The 18,886-nt window shown below is 33.6% G+C and overlaps 2 protein-coding genes across 2 annotated transcripts; one reads left to right on the top strand and one right to left on the bottom strand.

Moving 5' to 3' along the window:
- Positions 1 to 2,513: 2,513 nt before the first annotated feature.
- TRIADDRAFT_58120 (uncharacterized protein) lies at positions 2,514 to 4,893 on the top strand (the record flags this gene model as incomplete). The annotated part of the gene is made up of 4 exons (XM_002114341.1): positions 2,514 to 3,876; positions 4,251 to 4,332; positions 4,634 to 4,635; positions 4,874 to 4,893. The coding sequence occupies 4 exons, from the start codon at positions 2,514 to 2,516 to the stop codon at positions 4,891 to 4,893; spliced, it is 1,467 nt and encodes a 488-aa protein (XP_002114377.1).
- Positions 4,894 to 5,556: 663 nt separating this feature from the next.
- On the bottom strand, positions 5,557 to 17,369 carry TRIADDRAFT_36208 (uncharacterized protein; the record flags this gene model as incomplete). Its single annotated transcript, XM_002114013.1, has 30 exons — positions 5,557 to 5,780; positions 5,885 to 6,002; positions 6,070 to 6,208; positions 6,326 to 6,487; positions 6,564 to 6,692; positions 6,980 to 7,306; positions 7,372 to 7,507; positions 7,633 to 7,768; positions 7,885 to 8,015; positions 8,091 to 8,251; positions 8,335 to 8,495; positions 8,579 to 8,730; positions 8,874 to 9,040; positions 9,124 to 9,258; positions 9,364 to 9,451; positions 9,553 to 9,711; positions 9,790 to 9,918; positions 9,987 to 10,138; positions 10,211 to 10,379; positions 10,471 to 10,555; positions 10,623 to 11,370; positions 11,462 to 11,561; positions 11,646 to 11,880; positions 11,944 to 12,130; positions 12,535 to 13,078; positions 13,159 to 13,329; positions 13,526 to 13,675; positions 14,041 to 14,173; positions 14,302 to 14,347; positions 17,246 to 17,369. The coding sequence occupies 30 exons, from the start codon at positions 17,367 to 17,369 to the stop codon at positions 5,631 to 5,633; spliced, it is 5,424 nt and encodes a 1,807-aa protein (XP_002114049.1). The 3' UTR covers positions 5,557 to 5,630.
- Positions 17,370 to 18,886: the final 1,517 nt, after the last annotated feature.

Below are 18,886 nucleotides of genomic sequence, written 5' to 3'. Positions count from 1 at the left end.
TTTGGGATCGATGTTATTTAGCCGAGCCCAAGTAATAACAGATCTGGTGATACTTGTAGGTAGAATTAAGAACAAAGGATAGTTTCAATCTGTATTTCTGAATCCCCAAATAACGATAACTTTAACGCTAGATAATTTTCTCCTATTTTCGATTAAATTAAAATTAATTGATATCTCTTGTACAACCTGTACGCGTATAATCGTATAGTTTATGGTTAATGTACAAGAGATAATTTATATAATTTACTGTACAACAGTAAGTAGGCAACGTTATTTTTATTAGGTATTGCACACTAACAAAAACAAAATACTGTAGGGAACTAAAGCTGTTGCAGTATTTGTCTGCGGTAGTGCAAGAACTAGATATCGATATTGTTAGGAAAGATAAATTGAAAACTTCGTAGTAAGGGTATTATAAACCCAAAGACGATTGGAGGTACCGATTTACTGTTATTGATAGTTCCATTTTCAACGAGACTGCAATTTGTGATCCATAAAGATAAGCAGTGTAGCTGGTGACATCTATAAAAATTTCACCTTGATCATGCTATAAAGGAAATGCATATGTTCGAGAGCTTATATGCGAGTCTAGTTAGTTTATTAACGGAACTGAAGAAAGTTATGATCGATAGATGGTAGCAAAGGAGTCAAGGTCTGCGCCATTTTAGTATCGCTGGAATCCCTGCAAACCGGGCCTTGTAAGGGTTCCATATGAGACACTATTGCAGTCACGTGCCTCAGTACTTTACTGTATTTAGTGTTGTAAGTAGCTGACGTAATTTACAGTTAGTGACGTAATGACAGTTATTAACATAGTAGGTTGGAGGTTTGCCCTCCAAAATCTGTCTCAGTGTAGTACAGTATAATTTACCGGAGTTGAAGGTTTATTTGATTGATTGAGTGCTCCAATCGGCTATTTTTTGAAATCAAGTAATTGAATAACAATCAATCAGTCAAGACTAGAAGAAAGATCACCATTTATTCATAAAGATATCTGGAATATTGATAGCCTGGATACAGTCATTTCCTTATTGCTACTAGAGTTGATGGTTATTATAATTCATCACAATGCTGAATTTTAAAAGGTAAACAGAATGATGGAAGATTAACTAGTGCAATGATCATGAATTGTTCTCTTGATATCCTGCATGTACTCGTATAGTACTGTATATTGAGACGATAAAACTCAATGGCTAAAGTGCAATGCTATGCAAATATCATAAAAATAATAGTAATTGGACGTGATGATGTTACAACTTCACTGTAGACTAACGTAAGTTCGTTCCTTATAAAACGCCACTGTAATGGCAACTTGATCAACACTGATATCGACTTAACTTACTGCATTACCAACAATTCAAAATTCAATACATAGATCAGTGATCTATCATTAGTAATTACAATTAATAATAACTTGACGTAATGGATTGTCGCATATTACCAAATAACGTTCGTCTTCGCCATTGGTTTATAGATTTAAATCTTAATAAGACTGAAGTAACAATTTCAGTTCGCTACTAGTACTATGCGTGACAGTAGACGAGTGCTGTATACCGTATAGTCAACTGAAATGGCTGAGTTAACTTCTACACGTATTTTTAAGCTAATAACAAATTAAAGGATCGCTACTGCTATGATCATATACGGTATTTTGTAATTACGCCTTCATTTTTGACTATCACAAGTTTAAATCCTAATAGAATACGGCATCTGTAGTAGCTATTTCAGTAAGATGATGCTGAGCAAACGCAGCCAATTTAACCTAATATATAACAACGGATAACCAATCGTTCCCAACATATAAAGTTTGTTACTTCACCGTAAATAACAGAAACTTGGCAGAATTATATCAATATTATACCATTTCTTTTCTTCATAAAGTTGAAGTGCAGTAGTACTTTCAGCCGATGACACACAAATCAATCAATTAAACTTATACCTAATTGCTTCAAAAATCAACGAGGATTGCTGCTCAATCCTAATTCTTCATATACCTTTACACTAATAACTACTGTATGATACAAATACTCGATGATTCCATCTCTACAAATGGACTAGGATGATTGCCTACTTCTTCTTAATGCTTGTACGAAACATAATTTTAGATAAAGCTGAAGACTTTGAAATAAAATATTCTCATACAGCACGCGTATTAAGTGCCCCAATCGATATTATTCTCATTAGACTAGTATCATACGCGTACTACTATAAAGTATTATCATATTTTTGTTTATTTTATCGTATTGTAGGTATCTCAGTAGACCGCACACAATATTCTATTGATAATTCGATGCATCAGTAAACCAATATATCGTACTTCTAGTATTTCGTATATTTTGTGCATTATAAAATTGAAATTAATTACTGTATACTTAGCATAAAGAACGCAATTATGTGGTTGCCTATCTTCGTAATTAAGACGTAGGACAAGTATATGACACTGTACAGAATTAATTACAGAAATGATTTATATCGAGTAATTAATCATATCTTTATCTTGACCATGCTCTTAAATGTTATGCTCAGGTGCAGCTAAAATCTCTTTGTTTTGCATTAGCAGGCAACCTCATGGAGATCAGCCATATATTGAAAATTTTACTGAACCTAGTGATGGAAAGCTACAATATAGTAATCAAAAGGTTATAAGGTACTATGAACGTAAAGTCCATAATTTAAAATCTAATTACTGGGAATCTCAAATGAAAGAGGCTATCGAGAATAAGCAACTTTGCCTTGTTATTGGTGAAGTTAGGAGGTATCCAGATAATTTGGGCTCTACAAAGGGTATACTTGGCCATTACATATCATTTTCAGTTGATGTTAATGACGAAGTTATCAAAAAGCTTCAATATATAGGGATATCATCAGCTGGCACTGAGTTTATAAGAGGGAAATTATTGGAAAGATTTGAGGGTATTATCACAGGTATCCCGGATGTTGTTCCTAAAGAAAATATTATATCATATCTTCACCAGATCACATCTACAAAATCATCTCATTTAAGTACAATCAATCTCACAAACGGGAATAAAATCCCAGCAGCTGGTTATATTTCCAACAAAAGATTGATTTTTGTTTATGGATATAAAGTGCCGCAATCAAAAGCATGGATTGATAAAGCAATTAGTATTAGCTCTTACGTAGAATATAATAGTGCCGATAAGGTTCCCTATATCGATGATTTTATTGAACCTGATGATGGAAAACTTATTTTTAGAAAGAATGTTGTATACAAATATTTTGAAAGAAAGGTCTACGATTTAATGGGATCTTGGGAAGAAGGCACTCAAAATGCTCTTAAACATAGACAATTATTTTTAATTATTGACGGTGTCAGAAGATATCCAGATAACAACGGTATTAATAAAGCACCAAGAGGATTCTTTCTAACATTTTCTATCATCTTCGACGAGGTTCAAGCTAGACAAATTGAGTATGTAAACATTAAGCGTACCAGTAGCAGTATTAAGAAAGGAATTAACGGTCAATCGATTGATTGCTATAGCGCTAGAGTCAAAGGCTTATGGTCACCTAATCCTATACCTGTTGGTGATGTGAATACTTACTTATCCAAGCTAATATGGCAAAATCTTGCCAATGTGGGATACATGAGAAATAATAACGGTCTAACGATAAAAATTAACAAGTGCACTAGTGTTAAAGGAAATCTTATGGTTTATGGATGTTGTCTAAAACCATTAAGACATGGCCAAGATGTTCAATGTAATTTACCGCCATCTCCATCTGCACCGGTTGAAGATCCAGCCACAAATAATGATAAAGATTCGTCAGTCGATTTTGAGCTTACTAATGAAGCCCCAATTAAGATGCAAAATTCTAATACTACTAATGCATCACATACCATAGTGGAATCAGGTAAGATACACATAAATCCTTGACTATCCTTTAATTCTCCGTTTGATAATCGAACTGCAGATAAATTAATTTTTTTATATCGCCCTAAAACTTATTTAATGATTTTATCGTATAGGCTTACAGACATAGTAAATGATTATTATTCCTATATTGTACATATAGATGAAATGTAACAGTCGCAATTCTCGTTACAGATAAAGAATTTCAAAACATATTAAGAAGAAACTTTGCTGCAATCTGTCAAATCATGGATGCAAATCTATTAATCCGTCCGTTATATGAAAATGGCATTTTATCTTTGTCAGAATTTAACCAACTACAATCTGAGTCTTCATCATTTATTCGCAATAAATTTATTTTGTTTAATATATTAGAACAAGATGTCAACGTGTTTCATTTATTTATTAACATTCTCAAACAATACGGGACCGACAATGAAAAATCACTAGGATGGAGGTTAGACCAGGAAGTAGCACATCTCCGATGAACATAGATAAAAAAAATTTAGTAACTGTACGTTGATAGCAAATCCTTTGCAATTTTTTTTGTAGATACTCGATATAACAATATTCACAAGCTGGAGAGTAATCATAACATTAACGTTGTCTTTTGTGGTAGTATTCTTACTCTAGGATTGTTTTATACCAGTAATATGATATAAATGAAGTCATTACGTGATACGTAAAAGAATATATCGCTAGATCTGCGTACCAAATTATAAATTTTTTTACATTTACAATCATTTCTACAAAAAAAGCGGTACGTAGCCGGTAACCAGTACTAACTACATTTAATATGCGTCATGTATAGCTATTAAACTAACAAGATTGCTTTAAAGATAAAGGGCAGTAACAATATTAGTGTCATTTCATACTTATTAGCTTTTATTATTGAAGAATCCCGCAAAGATTCTTCCTAACAGCCTCCATACTATAGCGCTCTTTTTAAAAAATCACATAATAAATTTAACTAAATAATTGCAAACCATTAAAATTAGGTAAACCCTATTCTTGCTAAATTTTATTTCTTATGTGGAAATATTTATGATTTGGCAATAAAAAATTTTATAGATTGAATTAAAGTAATACAAGCGCTGTAGCATGCTAAATTAGTTTCAGTCTTTACGACCAAGCAAGAGCCGTGATTTACAGTATCAAATGGAGTTAACCACTTTATACAGTAACTCAAAGTACCGTTTTTGCAAAGTTCTCTAACAGATATTGTTTAAATTTCTAACTTCAAAAACTAAGTACAGTAGCGATTTATAGACGTCTGACTCCGTAAAAACTACTAATAGAATAATATATATGTTAGACTATGTAGCACATTTTGGTCGATTGTAGTGATAGCCTCTTAAGTATTGCAACAACATGTTACACATACGGACAAGAAACGATAACCCCCCAATACCTTCTATTTTTAGTAAAGAATGGGCCAGATGCTTTCAATTTCAATAGGTCCATAATTTCGCAGATGCAAATATTACATTAAGAACATTTACAAAATTTTCATAAGTTGAATTGACATCAATAGTTTAACTTGTTAGTGTAATTATTTGATATTCTAAGGGAAGGTTGAGAGTAATAGCGGAAGTTACAAGTGTATATTTCCTCTGAGATTGATGTTAATAAAATAAAACCAATAATTACAATAATGGTTATGAGACATGCATTATGAGCCACTATAACGCGTTTAGATAGCCAATCTGTATATTAAATTTGATATGTTTTAAAACAAATTCTACATGGATTTTACTAATCATGGACATCCAATGGCGGTATTACTTCAAACATCGATCCAATGCGTAAAAATGTACGTCGGAGTAGATAACGAATTTCTGGTTTAAGTTCTAACTCCATTAAATTACAGAGTTTCTCATAATAATGAGATACATGGGCCCGGAACTATAATCACAAAACGGATAAAAAACAAATTTTAGATGCTGCATTAACATGATACATCAACAGTAACCAACAATGCATATGGCTAATAAATATTTTCTACTTACATCATCATCATTTAATTGTAACAATCGTGAAAACAAAAGAACCATTAGAATGGTCCATGCATCTCTATGATGTTCTGACGTCACGCTGGGATAGTATACTAAGGCATCAGTTATCGACCTTCGAATAATAGAGTTATTAGTAAGTGAACAATCGAGTAAATTCTTTACAAAAAACGCTCGTCTACCTTAATAGCCTAGCTTCCACTTCAGATTTAACATCGCTATGTTTCTGATCCGTGTACATACAAAATAACATTCGTAATGAACACGCTAAACTGCTAATTTCTTGTTTGATAAGATTGGGCTTGGCCTTGCTTTTAAAACCTATAAATGAGAGTATTTCAAAGTTACAACATCGATGAACTGATAGGTCCAAAAAAATTATAAATAACGCTGATCATAATGAAAACAACAGATATAAGTAATTTTGCTATTTCCAACCTTCTTTCCACAACAAAGTTCTCTGCACATCGTTAGAATTAAAACTTGACGCAAATTTATGCGATCTCTCCAAACAATCCAAAAGGATAAACAACTCTCCAGAAAGTAAATGGGAAAACATACCAGAAGTTTTCATAGTTTCTGGATCAAAGCTTTCGATTACTTCCTGAGATTTCTATATGTTGGATTGCATTACAAATTAGGTAATTATCTCCGGTGTTAGGTATAGATATATAACTTACCCTCGCAATTGATAAATAATAGGTGTCCTCCTTACGGCTTGTTGCGGGATAAAAAATGATGTTATCAATAGCTTGAATTAGTTCCAATTGGACAACACATTTTATCATTAAAGCAGCTAATAACTCTGCATCCGTCAGTTCTGCAACATAAATCAAGGTAAAATTTTTATTTATTTTATTCCCTCAAGTACCGAAGAAATTGAAATTATCACTATACCTTTAGTTTGTTCTTTTACAGGTTCTTCGTCTTTCAAATGATCAAACTCAACCTTTTCACTTGATGCATTGGCCTCATTTACATTAATATCTGTGCCATCTGGACCATCTTCAATACAAATTGCGTTTTAAAATGACATAATGACATAATATTTGCTTCACAGTAAATGTTGACAATTATGCAAACCTGTTGTACTAGTGTTCTGGATATCTTCATTTGATCTACTTTTTATCATATCTTCGGTACTTGATTCTTCACTCGGTAAAGGTGCATCGTCATTAGATACATTCATATGAGATACAACTTCAGAACGATTAAGTTTCTCAGTACTCATTGTTTCTATACTAGAATCTTTTCTTAATTTAGGGCGCCAACAAATCAGTTGCCGAGGAAGTGTATTACTGAATATCTTCTCAATACAACTACATGTTTTATCCCATTGAGTAACAGTGAAACGCGATCCATTAGAGACTACCAAATTCTCGAGACAATTAGTTCCTGACCTGGCTAATTGTTCATTGTCTATATGCCAAAAAACAATCATTAACTATGACCAGCTCACGTAACTTTAGCATAATAAAATTTACCTTGTTCGACACACCAATTCAAAAGTACGAATATATCATCCAACAGGACTTGCGACAAAACATCAAAATACTGGGTAAATACGTCACAGATAGCATATAAAGTATGATTGCACGTTGTTGTCATCCACTCTGCTCTCTAAAAATTATTAATCATGGTAATTCAAAATTTTACCAAAAAATCTCTTTAATTTTCTTATTCAACCCTGTATGTATGTATATAAATCCATCTTCTACTTATCACTCTACTAAATCAAAACGTACTTCGATATCGGTTTTTTGTTCTCGTAATTTCATATTATCAAATATTCTAAAGACTATCTTGAATAAATCTTTCCAGTATTGAGGTTTAAATGATTGTCCATAAGTCTTCATGATTTCGAACATCACCGTTAATCCCCTACAATGTACGAAATTTTAAGTCAGACATCAATTTTCTATATACGCCAATATTATATTTAATTGCACTTCATTTTTATAGAACCATAATACAGTCATAATAACAAACAATTTTACCTTGTTCTAACATCAAGTTTGCATCTACTAATTATACGAGATAATTCAAATAAAATTGGGAACCATCCTTTTTGCCAGACGCGGTCTGGATCAACGACTGTAGTTTCTTCTGAACCATGGTCACGAAACAACTATATAGACACAAAGTCACTTGTAAGAGTAACATTCCGTTTGCAACAACTCCAATAATTAACACGATGACTTACATTTGGAGAATCAGCAACGTGCTTCGCACATGTCCTAATTAATCTGATAGCCTCCATACTGGTATCAGGGAAACTTGTATTACAAGCAAATTCAGATAGACACTTCACAGCATCTTGAAACGAATCCACAGCTGCACTAAAGTGTCTTTCAAAGATTTTATCTGAAAATTATAGTACGTTGAATTAGTTAAGCCGTTATTTATTTATTTATACCAAAATAGAGTTTTAGAAATAGGCGTCTTACTTGTTGTCTCGAAAGCTAATTCCACTATAGCTTCATTTTGATCTGCGGCTGCTAAGTGAAATACAGTGAAAATGTTTTTCCAACCAGATTTTATATTATGCGCTTGCGAATGTACCATTTGAGTTATACAACGTACGACCATATCTCGAATTGTAATTGATCTTTTAAAATAATTTATTTATATTAGTCAAAGTAAATGATAGTAATACCGTTTTACTATATTATAAAAATATCAATACTATACCCGTTGTGTTTCACGATGTATTCAAAAGGACGAAGAAAATCAATTTGAAATCTAAAATTGGCAAATTCTCCTTTTTCTATAAATTTCATTGATAGTTGCCGTAGTGAATCTACTGCAAAAAAGGCAACTTCCTCATTTGGATAGCAACCAACCTGAATTAATGCATACATAAGAGCAAAAATTTTTTAATACAGTAAATTTATCAACTTCTTGATTCTCATTTACGGCTGACACAGTCTTAAATGAAATATTGCTAAATCTAACATTATTCAACATTTTATGCTAGAAAATTTACTTCATTGAAATGTTCTCCGAGTACAGCCCATATACGAGACCATTCTAGACGGATGCGACCCATATTGTAATACGAGATTTCCACAATTTTCTGCAAACTAAACATACGTCTGTGTGCCGATCGTAGCTCCTCTAATGATACTTGGCATAGGCACCGAACGAAATCAACTGCAAAAAAAATGGGCATAATAATAAGATTTAAAGAAAAGGTTCGACAACAATATACAATTTATAACCCTAGCTTCATTTACCAATAGCATCTCCATTCAATCTGACCGATCCCGTAAATATCCTATCAACAGCTACTACAACACTCTGAGAACTAGTTTCTCCGATTGATTCTTGTAGCAAAGCTAGCCGTTTACTATTTGTTGCTTTATGCAAATCTAAAATTAATTTAAAAGCATAATCCGTTTATTAAAATATTACGTTAATACTCTATCATTGAATGAGAGGAGCAAGTATATACTCATTCTAAAAATAAAACTAACTAGTAGCATCAGGATCCTCTAGTGGATGAGTTTTCACACCAGTACCAATCAACTGAGCTAATTCCAGCTGAGATATACATTTCAAAACCTATATAAAATTTAAGAATTTATGGTAACGTATCATGGCAAAAGGGTACTATTGACTTATTGTTAGTACATACAACAAGACAGTTACTGCTAAAATTGTACCTCTAACCAAGAACTTCCCAAGTAATTACCATCGGTATGCGCAATAGAAATTAAAGTCTTTATTGTCTCGATATTTTTAGCTTTCATTTCCGCAAGGATCGAATTGGTGCTTAAAAGTGTAAATCGAGATAGAGCCTGCACGTAAGCATCACGTTCCAGCTGTATAGAAACATAAGAAAAAGTAATAAATTTGTAAGTACTGAAAATAATAGATGTCTCATCGTTAATTATGAATACCTTCATCCCAAAAATACAAGCAATTCTTATTCCTTGGCGAAGACCTTCCAGACAAAGTGAGGACGTAATCTGATCATCAGAGTCTTGTAGAACCACGCTAAACGCAGCTACTAAAGGCGTCCAAACCGTCTTAAAGTGGGAAAGTCAGTGAGAAATTAGTAACGATCAGTTGCAAAGATCGAAAAAAAGTTTATTACCTTAAACATAGGACGAACATGCTCAACACGTGTTGCGGCTATAAAATCCGTATCCATATGACTGACACCTTCCATTAAAGCCTTTGCGGTCTCAGCCATTTGTTCCATTTCTAACTTGTAAGCACTACGTCGGTGTTTCTCACTCAACATAGCTACGAAAAAAATTAATTAAAAGAATGCTTTATCATGATAAAAAATGTAATAAAGAAGTGTGTTTTTATTACTTTGACTAGGGTGCTTTGAAGGACGATTGGAACTAGATTGCTTCATACGGATTTCATTGGATGCGATTTCGTCATAAATTTTTTCCAAATATTCCTTCGGCAAGTCTTTACTATCATTAATTCCTCGATTCATCTTAATATACTGCTCCTTTGTCATCTTGTTTTTTACCTGTATAACAGCAATAATTATTTATTGTATTTTTACATCAAAATATAAACAGTGGCTTAATTATTGCAGACGATTTATTTTACTTATATACCTGAGCATTATGTAAATCAGTTGTCAACATAATGATAGAGTATGCTAATACATAAGCAGTATCCGCACTATCAAAAATTCCATTCCTAAAAATCGAAGATAAGTTCATTAATTTTTATTTTGACGTACCTAGAAAATTTTAATGCTACTTACGATAAGTTCGTCTCACAATAACGTGCAGCAAATTTTTCCATTAATCTATCTATTTTTTGAGCTTCACCGGGAAGTCTAAATCCCTCTAAAAATAATCGTAGAGCGGTTACAATGTCTCTGCCACTAAATTCCATTTGGTCTACGTAAGTATACATGACTTCCTTGTTATATTTTTCATTCTCTCCCATAAAATCGCCCATCTGTCCCTTATCTAAACGATCATCTTTATGGAAAAATGATGCTACATCCGAGGGTTCGGAGCCAAGGAGATTTTTCTCTTGTAAGTATGCAACGCCTTTCTTAGAACTCTTATTAAATAATCGTATACCGTGTTCCATAACTTCTTTACGTTGTTTCATACTTTCAAATTCTTCAGGATTATCGGCAGGTACTATAGATACTGAAGAGGCTAAAGATTCCGTATCTGAATCTCCTACGGTAGCATCTCTTTCTTCATCTTGAGATAAGGCAAAATCTGCTGATGAAGCAATACTGGAACCGGCATGAATGCTCGCATGTGGGTTAGTATAGAGATCTTTTGACCATTCGACTAAGCATCTTAGGATAGACACTAAACATTCTAATCCCTTAGTACGCATACTTTTTTCTTGTACAGGATTAGCACCTAATTCAATAGCTTGCCGACCTTGCGCTATTCTTGACAGGTCATTAGCTAAGCGCTCATAGATATTCGCTAACGAAAAGCCACAGTCATAATTTACATAAATGTCTACAACACTTTGAGGATCTAGATCAGAAAATTTAAAACAAATCAAGTTAAAGTATTAATAGACAAGATACGATATAGCATGTTAATTAGGTTACGGTCCAATGCTTACCAGCACAAATCTTGGTAAGAGCCTGCATTACCATCCATTTGTGTTGAAATGAACTGGACGAAGTCTCCAGAATACTGAGAAAAATTTCTTTAAAAAATACCTAGTAGACGATTACAATTTGAATCAGAAGGACTCTTAAATGCAACACTTCTAAAAGATATGAAATACCAAGATCATTGGATACCTCAATCTGCATCTTTAGGTGAGTTTTAAATTTTTCCATTAAGATTAAGAATATTGACAATGACAATTCAAAAACGGAAGGGACAGACGAAACTCCATTCTTCGACAGGGCAACGCAAAGATATTGTTTGATGGCATCTATAAATGTCTTATTTGTTCGAAACACTGGACCCGAATTTTGTAAAATCGAAAGTAAAAGCTCCAACGATAGCACCTTGGATCTCAATTCGTGGGATCTAAGATAGCAATAATGATAAGATGAAGATCGAACCGGCATCAATTACCGATAAAACAAGCACTCTAAAATATTATTAATAACTCCTATAATTTGCCTTGAATCGGGCGTATATCCATCTTCTAAAGGTTTCATTGATAATTTGCAAAGAGAACGAAAAACAATGAAGGCATCTTTTTGAAGAATATGTGAGAACTTAGCATGCGATACTGAGTCTCCTGTAGCATTTGCTGTCTCATCAGCATTATTAGCTTCGTCAGTTGGCTGTTGCTCGGTTTCACTAATAAAAGCAAGATAATTTCGATATACAATTTGGACATTTATATCATTAAAAATTTTTAATCATCCACAGCAATGCATTATTATATACTTTTCTACAGAAGTGCCAGTAGCAGACTGTATTTCATCGCTTGATCCACTATTTTTCAAAGGAACTGCTTCCAAACTGTTCTCATTGTTTTCAGCCTTTGGTGTTTCGCTTTCTACTTCCTGAATCTCTGCATTATTACCGTCCTAAATGAAAATAAGATTTTATATATTCAATAATTAATTCCTAAAAACTTACAGTGTTAGAATAATGTATTCATGTTAACCGTTTTAGTGATATTTTCAGATTCGCTAGCAGCGTCAGCTGCTGAATGCTCATTAGCGACACCGTCTTGAATATTATTAGTAATGGAGTTTTCAGTGCTAACGTTACTGGTATCTTCGGGCGATGTCACAACCTCCGCTTTAACTTCTTCTTCAGGCTGTTCTGCTTGTGAAGTTTCTGCATTCTCCTCATTCGATACCTTAGCAGCTTTATCATTATTAGTGTCTTCGTGATCATTACACGATACAGCCGAATTGGCTATTCCATCAAGGTGACTACTCGTAGATGAATTATGTTTAGCCTCCGACTTCTCTGCATCCGACGTAGCTTTATCATTATTAGCAGCTTGTGATATTTGCTCATGAATTTCTTCCGCTTTTGATTGTATTGTTTCTTTGCTAACAGTATCTGAAGTGGTTGATGTGCTTTTACGAACTTCATCCGATGAAGTAGCTAAGCTATTTTCACTAACAACAGATACATTGTCGATGTCGATGTCAGTATCAGTTCTGCTTCGATTTCCGTCTTGATTCGCATATTGTGTTGTTTCTTTAGGGCCTTCTCTTTTCTTACTATCTCTACTGGCTTGTTCCGCAGCCGCTTGTGACTACAGGAGACATTCAATACATGTTGCTAAGTCCATAAAATTGAGAAATTTAATTGATTAGTTATAGTTACATTACTTACTTCCATTCGGGAAAATATCACGCTAAGCATTTGCGTTAACGTCGCCTTTGCTGTAGTTTGATTAATGGTGTTACGACTAGCAAGATAAATATTATAACATGTTCGCACTGCTTGTAATAATGTTCCTTCATGTACTTCACAAGATGTCGAGGTAACTATAGTTAAGAGAGCCTAAAATATAGGATAAACTAGTCAGTACAACATAATATTCTCATAAAAAAACTATAATATACAAGCTGGATTAACTTAAAACACCATCGCAAACTTTCGCATTCAATTTATGAAATTATAAAAATGTAAACAAATAAATAATTTAATGTCTGCATTGCACAAAAGAAAAGGGAAGAAATATCTCAAATTGTTATACCTTGATGATTTGTAACTGAACTCCATCATCCGTTTGAGTTCCATTAAAACTTTCACAAATCGTTTCTATTATTCTATCGATTAATCTTCTCTTTCCATCTTCAGCTTTATCAGGTCCATTGCCCGTTAGCTGGCCATAGGCTATTAATTTCTAAAATAAATAATAAGGCACTTTTAATTTTAAATCAACTCTATTCTGTAGCCTTATTCTCAAGGACTGTACAGCGATAATAAACTTGTGCTAAATGCTAGTATAAATAGTATTGTGTTGCCATTATCATGAAATTAAAATTACTATAGTTTACAATTTACTATCATTGGGTACTGAACTTAGATCGAAAAACGTGCGTAGATATTGATTTATCTCAAAACAGATACTCAAGTCTATATATAATAACAACTTTGATATCCACTAAATCTAAATACTGAGATTCGTATCGACAAATTTTACGTCATGCTATGCTACAATTTACTTGACTATTCCCGAGGATTGACCATAACATAGCTAAAATTAACCTGTAAGCAATCCAAAGAAGCAATTACGATTCGTGAACATCTCGACTTGCAAGCCAATTCGAACGGCAGAAAATAATCGTCAGCATTTACATCCGGATCTTGTGATTTAGGTAGCGGTAGAGTCGAGGATTTACTTCAATAGTGAGAAAGCAATAATAACTTTCAATTTAACGTTTACCTCACGAAACATTAAGCTAACGATAACACCAGCTGAAAGTCTCTTTTAAATTTTACAAAGTAACTAGTACGGTGTTTACTTACTCTTGGGCCACTGGATTGGATTTGGTTACTTCTGCTTTGAGTTGATCTACAAGAATAAGTATTTAATATTATAAAAGCTGACCTGTTGCATCAAAGCAAAATAAAAATAGTGCATTGCACACTTTCTGTAGTAGATGCATCAGTAAGTACTGATTTACCGAAAATACTATCTAAAAAGATCGATTTGATTAAATGCATAAAGTTACAACTCATTTATACCATTGTGGGTGGGACACAAATGAAAAATTTACTGTGCCATACGGTAACACCAAACGGCATGGTATATGATGATGGTACATACAGTATATGCTAGTAGCGTCTTAACACAGTGATGAAGATTGTTTGATGGAATTATCTATAGATTCGCGAATTAACAATTTATGATGGTCAAAAGATGCATGCAAACTCTCAGTACCAAATTTACCGATTAGAACCATTTTAATATAGTTACTACAAAATATTAAAAACAGTTGTGAATTTACAGTCCCAATTGCGTCGAGCAAGGTATATATCTGCACCTATCGATGAAAATTGATATTGCACCCCAAAAAAATTTTAATGGCTAGCATATGACAAAAGAGGCAGGTCGAACATAGCTTATACCAGTTTCAATAGGACAGACCTTATTACTGCCTTGATGTCAATGTAACTGACGAGTATACTATATTTAACGTCAATTTCTTCTATAATAAAAATAAATAAAACTACTTTCGATGATTTCAGCATGATAATTACATATAAATCATTTTTAAACTTTATGATACAGTATCAAATCATCAGCATTCATTCAAACGAAAAAAGGAACAGTAGTATTGTCGTTGACTAATTTTACACTACATGCATGATTTGTCAATAAATTCTTGATTTTTATCAAACGGGATCCAAATAATTAATAATGACAATTTAAATTAAACGCTCCTTTGCAATGACTTAATTAAAGGAATAGTTGCATAAGCCCGAATCAATTTATAAATGCGTTTAAAAACGACAAAAACACTTATATTAAATAACAACATTGTTACTGGATTAACTATGTGCCCGTATGTATGTATCATAGGAATATACTGTATAGTTGAAGGTAACCCCCCACCATACTGTCCACACATGTTTATGAACTGTATGTTGGAGAAATAAGAAAATTATTGCTGCTGATCAGTCTAATTATATGTAGTACATTGCACTAGTTATAATTGTGATCACTCAAAGTCATACTAATGTAGAGTACTAATGGATAAACATAGTTCAATAATTATAGCACAAATGATAGCGATATATTTTTACTTATATTCCACTAGCTATTTTGCAGTGATTTAACAAATATCGTAATGAGATATGATAGCATGTAAATATGCTGTAGCCTGTATGATACTCTATGTATTTGCACGCAACGGTATTAAAGTGTGCTGATTCTCGTTTCGACACGTAATTATCCAACCTTCCGGCACTTTCAATGCCGCGTAAACGCGTACAATAATAATATTAATACTGTAAATCATGCTTAACTTGATTGGCTTTGGATTCTTGTGAAATACTTCAGCACAAAAGAAATTTTCAATTCTATCTTAAATACTTAATCAACTTGATTCGACCTTACCTTTCATCTCGGCAAGACCTAAACTTATAAATTCTATTCTCTACTGTATCTTGTAACGAATCTGCACCAAATACTGTACTTCAATCGATGCAAAACCAAGGCACAGTATTTAACATACAGGAATCGAAAAATACACTTAAAACTGACATCTACGTATCGTATCCGCGTCCATTCACTGAATAGTACAATCTATCCAGTAAACTAGATTAAGAATATCTACGATTGTGACAATGTAAGTCCGGAAAATCGTGATGTTGTTTATGTTTTAAGCTATTGCAACAAACCGCAAGTTTAACTCCAGTCGAATTTTCATTCAATTTTCACCAAATCGTACTTATGATAGTAAATCAGTAGCCAAAATAAAGTGGTTAGCTGGAGAAAATTTCCAAAGCTAATAATGACATTATCCCGTTAATGCGTATGTCCACAATAAGTAACACTTTTCTACTAAGTATGCGTATACTCAATGTAATCCACATTCCCTTTTAGTCTGTGTATCATCTGTGCAGAAGTTAGCATCCATATTAGTATCTGTGTAAATGTATATAGTGTATTAAGCGATTTAGAAACACAAAACCTCTTTGGAATGTTTCCTTTGCTAGTAAACAGTAAGGGCAAAGTATATCAGTTATCATTAAATGACCATTTTAAGTACAATCATGAGTGTCAAAGGCTATTTTTCGACTACAGTCCTTGCAATTACTTTGAAGCAAATATCAATTTTGGATTATCCTAAATTCATGTCATCTACATCACATAATTCAATTGGTATCGTTTCCATGACTTACTATAGTAACTTCAAATTTCATTCAACATGGTGATCGTTGGACTAAGAACTATTCATGATAATGTCCAGCACTTTACATACCGTTATGGGTTCAGTGTTAATATCAATTTGACCATTACATAACCATGAATTGTAGCTAATCAACTATAACATTCATTACACGATGTATTGATGCTTTTTATAACAATCTTTGAAGAAAGTAATTGAAGCTAAAGACATGTTATTGCATGGAATGATTTTTAAGTGTGTGAGCACCATGGCGTTAGTCATACGTACGTGCCGCCCTATTGTACCACAGGATACTATACGATTCTAGTTTGATGAGTCAGATTGTCTAGCTACTGCCCTGTCCATTAGCATGCAAAATACTGGGGTAATATTCTTGTGGAAATTCTATCCAGTTCTTTTCATAAGGTATGTCACCAAGTATTAAGCTGAAATAGTCCTTCTAATTAACGTACTATTTCTATGCAGTATCGAATTGAGTGGAAATCAGTGTATATGTCGTTGTGAACAAACGTATTGCACATAAAATGGCACCATTGAATGCTTCTTCTACTTACTAAGAGCGGATTCGCAGGCTTTACGTAATTGTTCATGATAACTCTTGCGTATTTCTTTATCGTCAAGAATTTTCTTCAACGCTCTGGTGAGGAACATAATCTTTGTTTTACTACCTTGGGGCATATTTTCTCCAAGTAAACTCAAAGACAAAGTTGGTCAAATGGTAACGCCATGATCACCTTTAAGGGCTAAAAAAGCAATGGGTATCACCAGGATGGCTAGGTTAGCAACTGTAGTACAGCCAGTGAAAGCAGCATTGAAAAAGACCTTCACAACACAATGTCTCATGCGTACAACGTATAACGGCAAATTGCGGTATAATCCTACACGTCTAATTCGCTACAGTACAAACTGCTATTTACGATGCTATTTACAGTGCATCGTATTGTAGCTGGTGACTGTACTGTAGACTCACTGTTGAGGTTCCAGAGTAGCATGACACTACTGTATGACGTCGTCACACTCTTGTGGGTTAATAGAAAATCTCTCGTCATGGTCATGGTATACGATATATGTACTGTATCCTACTATAGTTGATAGAAAATCCCTAATCATGGTTATGATATACGGTATATGTACTGTATCCTACTATAGTTGATAGAAAATCCCTAATCATGGTCATGGTATACGGTATATGTAGTATTATGTACTGTATACTACTATAGTTAATAGAAAATCCCTCCCTAATCATGGTCATGGTATACAGTATACTGTACAGTACTGTATACTATTATACTGTACACACAGTACTGTAATGTACTGTAGTCGTGCAGTCAACACGACTTGGAGTTAAGCAAAAGTACAGTACAGTGTACAGTGTACAGTACTGTATCACTAACACTTGAACAAAGAGATGTAGTGACTACTGTGTGTACTGTACTGAGCACGACAGTCTACTGTATCACGGACTACTACTAAACACCTACTAGTCCATGGTACAGCCTGTGACATCATTTCATTTCTGGTCCAAAAAGAAAGCCATAATGGTTGTGTAAATGAATTAAGCTAAATTAAATAAATTAAATTATGCTAAACTAATTTTCCTCTGGTATTGCAAGAGGAGAACAGTGAACAGATTCATGGCACCTGGTAGCGGTAGTACAGTACTGTACTGTTGTGGTGAAGATAGCTGTCGATGAAACGGTACGATACCACAACGTACTGTTGCTAATTTGTACTACTTGTTATACTGTACTGTACTGTACAATGTGTACTGTACATGCGTACAGTAGAAGAAGAGCGAGACCTAAATAAAGCAGACTATGATCCACACCACAACTATACTGTACTGTACTGTACTGTACTAGTAGTTATTATAATATTACTAGTGCAAACTCCCGTCGCTTTGCTGATTACGTAATACGAACAATGTGCGTAAACTGTTTATGACGTACTGTGCAGAAGACTATCCTGTTTCTAGACGTACAGTATGTTCTTAAGGTTCACTTGAAACATATTACAGATCATAAATCGAAGTAGCACTATAATAAAGTGATTCTTAAAGTTTAGAAGAAAGAAGGGTGTTGTTATGTGTGACCTCATGAGCTACTTCCTACACGCTGACTCGGTAAACCTACATTAGCAATGTTACGGTAGATTGAACACCGTCTATGGCAAGAATTCCGGCAATTTTGCATAAT

The sequence above is a fragment of the Trichoplax adhaerens genome, genomic scaffold (assembly GCF_000150275.1).
Source record: "Trichoplax adhaerens TRIADscaffold_7 genomic scaffold, whole genome shotgun sequence".
Classification (NCBI taxonomy): Eukaryota; Metazoa; Placozoa; class Uniplacotomia; order Trichoplacea; family Trichoplacidae; genus Trichoplax; species Trichoplax adhaerens.
The sequence above is the reverse complement of the archived record's forward strand: the minus strand, read 5'-3'. Positions and strand labels throughout refer to the sequence as shown.